The 6191-nt window shown below is 32.7% G+C and overlaps 1 protein-coding gene across 2 annotated transcripts; it reads left to right on the plus strand.

Annotated features, from left to right (window-relative positions):
• The first annotated feature begins 1972 nt into the window (after nucleotides 1-1972).
• LOC140815133 (uncharacterized) lies at nucleotides 1973-4834 on the plus strand. Of its 2 annotated transcripts, XM_073174243.1 has the most exons (9): nucleotides 1975-2141; nucleotides 2850-2930; nucleotides 3305-3354; nucleotides 3632-3709; nucleotides 3907-3964; nucleotides 4040-4089; nucleotides 4246-4354; nucleotides 4430-4491; nucleotides 4653-4834. In XM_073174243.1, exons 1-9 carry the CDS (start codon nucleotides 2058-2060, stop codon nucleotides 4693-4695), a joined length of 615 nt encoding a protein of 204 aa, XP_073030344.1. In that variant the 5' UTR covers nucleotides 1975-2057; the 3' UTR covers nucleotides 4696-4834. The 2 variants fall into 2 exon arrangements, with proteins under 2 accessions (XP_073030345.1, XP_073030344.1); XM_073174244.1 differs by lacking the exon at nucleotides 2850-2930 and having other exon boundaries at nucleotides 1973-2141.
• The last annotated feature ends 1357 nt before the right edge of the window (nucleotides 4835-6191 follow it).

Below are 6191 nucleotides of genomic sequence, written 5' to 3' on the forward strand. Positions count from 1 at the left end.
AAAATGGATGTTAATATTAATAATGTTGTTTTAGAAAAAGCACCAAGAAATGAAAAATATACATCACCAGACATTCAAAAAGATATTTTGCATATTCTTGCCGAGAGAGTGAGAAAAAATACGCGAGGAGGTTGGAAGTGCAAAATTTTGTCTTTTGGTTGATGAGACTAAAGACATATCAAACAAAGAGCAAATGGATATTGTGTTGAGATTTGTTGATCGTGAAGGTTTCTTATTAGAGCGTTTCTTTGATATTCCGCACGTTGTTAATACCAATGCGATGACACTAGAAAAAGAACTTTGTAGTTGACATGAGTTGTATATCAAAGATATTCGGGGTCGAGGATACGATGGAGCTAGCAATATGCGTGGCTCATGGAACGAACTGCTAGCTCTTTTTCTGAAAGATCCTCTACAAGTATTTTATGTTCATTGTTTTGCACATAGACTTCAGTTGACGTTGGTAGATGCTGCTGAAAAAGAGAGTTATATTTGGCTATTTTTTTTTCAAAATTAATTTCCATTTGTAATCTCCAAAACGGCACACAGAGTTGCAATATGCCCAAGCTATTGAAATTGCAGATATGATAGCAACTGATATTCGTGAGACAGATACTGGCCTTAATCAGATTGGAACTTTGCAGCGAGCTGGCAAGACGCGTTGGAGTTCTCATTTTGAGTCGATTTGCAGTATGATAGATATGTACAACTCTGTGATTATTGTGCTTTAGTACATGGTGGAAGAAGCATCTTCGAATTCTATACCGGGGGAGGGGGGAGCTACATGTTCTTTGATTGAATTGAGACCATTTGATTTCGTATTTATATTATATTTGATGCACAAGATTATGGGGATAACCGATTTGCTTTGTCGAGCTTTGTAAGAAAAGTATTTAGACATTTTTAATGCAATGGATTTTGTCTCAACTACTAAAGCTTTACTTCATATGTTGAGAGCAGAAGGTTATGATATTCTTCTAACGATTGTGCAATTAGTTTGTGAAAATAATGGCATTGAGAACCAGATATGTATGCCTGTTATAGATCTGCTACAGGAAGTTCGTGACATCAAAGAAATTCTATTACATTTGAGCACCATTATCGTTTTGATGTGTGTCATACTGCAATAGATTTTCATGTTTGATAACTCAATAACAGATTCAATGATGGGGTTATAAAACTTTTTAGATTAAACTCTGCTTTGGAACCTCGAAACAATTTTATGTTGTTTAATGTTGATGATATTTACAATCTTGCATAAAAATTATATCCCAGTGATTTCAATGGGCAAGAACTACATTATTTGAGAAGTCAGTTGGAGCATTATAAATTGGATATAGTTCATCATGAAAGGTTTCAAAATATCTCTACAATTTTTGAATTTATGTCGACTATTAGTAGAGAATGAAAAGACACAACATTATCATTTAATTGAAAGATTGATTCGTCTTGTTTTAACACTTTTTGTTTCTACTGTAGCAACAGAAAGATCATTCTCAGCCATGAAACTTCTTAAAATCTCTCTTCGAAATAAGAAGGAAGAAGAGTTCTTGACAGATTTTATTATTATTTACATTGAAAGAGATATTATAGTAAAGATTGACACCGATGCAATAATTGATGAATTCTATTCTATGAAAAACCGCATAACACAACTTCAGTAGTTTATATCTTTTTCGTGTCACTATGTAATATTTGCAATTACCACTAAATATTTAATAAGTGTTTTTTTTATTATAAATTAGTATTTTCTCATATTTTAATTTTGTAATATTTAGTTTATACTATTTTTTTTATCCATAAGATAGCTCAAGATGAAAAAAATTCCTCACTAAGCCCCTGGATCCAGTAGTCTATATTATTTATTAATGATTATTTTACATGAGTCTATTAAAAAACTACTTTTTATATAACACCATATATTAATTTGATCTGATTATATCTCATCATTTTTTTTACATATATTTATATTCCCTGTTAAGCGTAGAGAATGACGTACATAAATCTCTTGCCCTAACACGGTTTCACACACACAATTGTTCAATCACACTCGAAAAATGGCATGCTTGCACGATCACAGCTGCGAGGAGCACAATTGCTCCTCCGATTGGTCTCTTTACAAACATGTGGATTTATCTAAGGTTCGAATCTTCTTTCTCGATCGTGTTTGCTCCTGCTTACAATGTATATTCGATGGTTTGTTCCCTTTTATTGATTTCTTTTGTTTCGAAATTGTGTTGTTCGTTGTCACACTCTACTGCGTCTAACAGTTCATATTTCTGTGGGTTTCAATAATACGTAGTATGCCTATCACAGTGTCCGAATCGAATTAGGAATGCAGTAGCCTAAAGTTCGTGCTAAATGTGTAGAACGACTTGTCTGTACTATCATTTGGCCTTGTTCTAGTTCCAAGGCAAGGTGGGCCGAAGTTTGATCAAGGCAATAAAGTCCAGTTTTAGTACATGGTGAGAAATGAGAATGTTGAAAGGGGGATTGTGTGAGGACATTTATGCTGTCTCTATATAATTTTTGCTTCTGGATATACCTCTGTTTTAATAGCTATTCTTTGTGAACGCGCGTAATGTGTATATTTACAAAAAATAAAAGATATTTCAAGGACTTTTATAGTGTTCCTATGTTGGATTTTGCGTGCACATGCAAATAACAAGCGTGCACCTTTTTTTTTTTGTCTTAGGCCTAACTTACGACATTATTTCATTTACTTATTTATCATTGAATCTTTTAATCATGAACCTTTAGATTGATGTTATAATCCTGTTTTATATCAAAGAATAAATAGATGTCACACTTTAAGCGTGAAATGAATGAAAAGTTTTACTGCCCCCAAGGTTTCTGCATTGAATGAAGCTGTTTCTGGAAGTGTCAAGTCGGTATTCAGAGCTTGGGAGCAGCGCCTTAATTCTTCAGAGGTATTCAGCATGTGGTTACGTCAAGTTGCAATGATCTCTGTAGTTCCTTCCCTTGTGTATGCCAGTAGTATCAAATATTATGTTTTTTTATCTAGAAAACTGCATGAACTTGGGCATCTTCTCTTATAACAGAGTACTAGTTTGTTGTTCTTGAATACGATTCACCAGGTTTTAGTCAATATGGATTCAATTTATTTCTTTGCATGACATGCTAGAGCAGTGTTTGAATGTATGCGATGCACATTTGGTATAATGATCAGATGTGTGAAACATGGCACCATGAAGGCTTATACTTTCAAAATTAATTGTGCATTTTATCACTCTCATAAAAGCTAGACCTTCAATCATTTTTACGCCGGTTTAAACCATAACAGGGTCACCTGGAAAGCAACGACGGCGATCCGGAGTTGATTGTATTTATTCCGTAAGTGTTGATGTCTGTTATACTAAATAAGACATTGTTAATATTTCCTTTTTTTTAACTAAGAAACTAAACAATGGAGCCAGTAAGACAGAAGAACAACATGCCTAACAGAAAGTTTTAACACGGCAGCTTTATCTATTATTTTGATCTGTTTCATTTCATCATCCTTTTCCTTGTTGGCTTGATCTATATTTACTTTTTCTACTTGTAACACTTTTAAGTTAATTTTGCTTAAATTTTTATTAATCTTGATGTCTTCGCTAAATCTTGTGTGTAGATTTACATCGGATGTTAAGATCAAGAGCATTTCCATTGTTGGTGGTGCTGATGGGACCAGCCCTTCAAAAATGAGAGCGTGAGTTTGTGCAAGCAACATCTGTTTTTGTATGAATTCCTGATTAGGTGGTTCAGCTGACAGATTTTTTATGATATGAGCTACGGTATTAGAGAGTCGTGGGATCATAGCTACCCTAGTTTTTTTTTACACTTAAATTTTGATGTCCCTGGACCCCGAACCTCCTTTTTGACACTTTAATGTTCTTTTAAATGCAGATTTATCAATCGGGATGGTATTGATTTTTCAGATGCTCAAAGCATGCAACCTGTGCAGGTGTGCTTTCGTTTGCTTTTTTAAATGGAACGTGCACATAGTAGCGTACTCTATTAACTTATTTGCTCACCTTAGGAGTGGGACTTGGCAGAAAACTTGCAAGGAGTTTTAGAGTATCAGACAAGGTAAAATTTACTTCTACTTTTGGGGGCAACTCGTTGATATTTTTTAACTAATTCTTTAACATTTCTGCATTTCTTGCAAACATAATCCTGAAGCACAATGAGGGTCATTTGCCATCAATTTTGACTTTTCGCTGTCGTATTGATGCATCAAATCAGATATTCAAGATTTCAAGGCTTGGGAAACATCACTTTACATTTCCCAGATAATTTTGGTGGTGATACAACTCAAATACATTACATTGGGTTGAAAGGGGAAGCAACTCAGGTACGTTTGCATGCAAAAAAAAATGTCCATATCACATCCATTATCTTACATGATTTGAATCCCATTTTTCTGCAGCTGAAGAGGGATGTGGTCGCAACAATCGTTTACGAACTAATGCCAAATCCTTCGGATCACAAGTAAATTTCATGTTACTTTGTGATTTTTTGTTCGTATTCTAGGATGGATTTAGGTATTGAAAGTAGTGTTGAAGAGAGACGACTACCTCCCATCATCTTTGGTTGGATTTGATCCATTTTTAACTTGTAGCATAACCTTCTTTTGTTGGATGTTTTTGCAGAACGAGGGCAGACACAGGTGGTGGGATTTCACATGTGGAATAAGACAAGTCCTCAAGTTATATGGAGACTTCTTTAGATGTAAAACTAAAGTCAATTATGAGTTTTTGGAAATGAAAATATTTACAATCAAGTGATTAAATAAAAAGACTCCATTTTATTAACATCTGTTGGTACGCGAGAATTTGGTTTTCCTGCCATGATATTGTTGTTTTGCAAATGGAGATATACATACATACATACATACATACGTATTAAACAATGTTTTATTGAATTAAACTATTATTGACATATTAAACTTTACTATGCCATGATTCGATAATTGTGGGCAGCGTCTCACAAAATTGAAGCGTAAAGTGTAGTATGATTATAAAAGTATTTTAATAAAATAAAAAATTTATTTATATTTAGACTATTAGTTACTATATATAATTTTAATAATTCAAATATGAATTATTGTATTTATATCGATATATTTTTTATTTATTAAATTTGTATAAATAACTATAATTTGTGCAAAATTGTTTCAAAAATATCTCTGTATGTTTTAAGATAATATAATTTATAATCCACATTATTAGCAAAGGTATAAAAAAACATAATTTAAATATTTAAATTTACTAAAAAAATTTAAATTATAATAAGACAACTCAATTATCTAAATATATAATTTTAAAATCGAAAAACAAAGGAAAATTATAGAAAGCTACATCTTTGAAAATGATAAATAATGAATCGATTGAATTTGTTTTTTAAACTTTATAAACGATCATAGTACTATAAAATCGAATCAAACCATTTTATCATGGTTAGGTTATTTGGTTAGACATTTATAAACCATAATTATGTAAAACTGAATCAGATCGACGTTGTCTACTCTAGAAAAAACATGAAAAAGGCGGTGAACCCGCCCTAAAAACTGTTTTCACGCTCATCCGTTGACATTGAGTATGCACAAAATCTCTAAAATACAGACGTGTCAGGTGCAAATGCACAAACTTGATTGAAAAATAATAAAAATCTAATTTTATAGAAAAATGAAAAAAAATTATGGAAATTGAGGAAAAATCAAGAGAAATCCTAATAAACATGAAATTCATATTCCTTGTCCATGTCATTTATATAGGGCTAAATGCATCCAGACCCTTTGTGATAATCTTTATCGAACCAATTGGTGACCTTGGTGCAAGTTACAAAAGGTACAGTGGTTTGGAAAGGCACATGAGGAGGCCTAGGTTATATCTAGGGTGTAAGAGACAAGAAATGTATCAGTTGCTGATGGATATGTTCAGATTAGCTGGGTTGATTGTGTGTTTTTCTTCAGAGTGTTCACCGTTCTATTGTTCAGGTGAAGTTGGTCTTTGTTTTATTTTGTTTTTTTTTTTTTTACTTTAGGTTAGGCAGATGAAGTTTATCATTATGCATATGTAATTCCTGCCATATTTTGTAGGTATGAATGAACACTTTTCATTATGTCAATGAGTATTTTGTTAATTGTGAATGAATTAGGGAATGAGGTTCGCACTCAAGTTGTTAATGAG

The sequence above is a fragment of the Primulina eburnea genome, chromosome 15 (genome assembly GCF_022965805.1).
Source record: "Primulina eburnea isolate SZY01 chromosome 15, ASM2296580v1, whole genome shotgun sequence".
NCBI classification, from domain to species: Eukaryota; Viridiplantae; Streptophyta; class Magnoliopsida; order Lamiales; family Gesneriaceae; genus Primulina; species Primulina eburnea.

Bases quoted from the DNA above. Each gene is read 5' to 3' on its own strand.
- LOC140815133 (XM_073174243.1), top strand. From the start codon at position 2,058: ATGGCATGCTTGCACGATCACAGCTGCGAGGAGCACAATTGCTCCTCC. The intron at 4,090-4,245 runs GTAAAATTTACT...GCATCAAATCAG, and splicing joins GTTTTAGAGTATCAGACAAG to ATATTCAAGATTTCAAGGCT. The intron at 4,355-4,429 runs GTACGTTTGCAT...ATTTTTCTGCAG, and splicing joins TGAAAGGGGAAGCAACTCAG to CTGAAGAGGGATGTGGTCGC.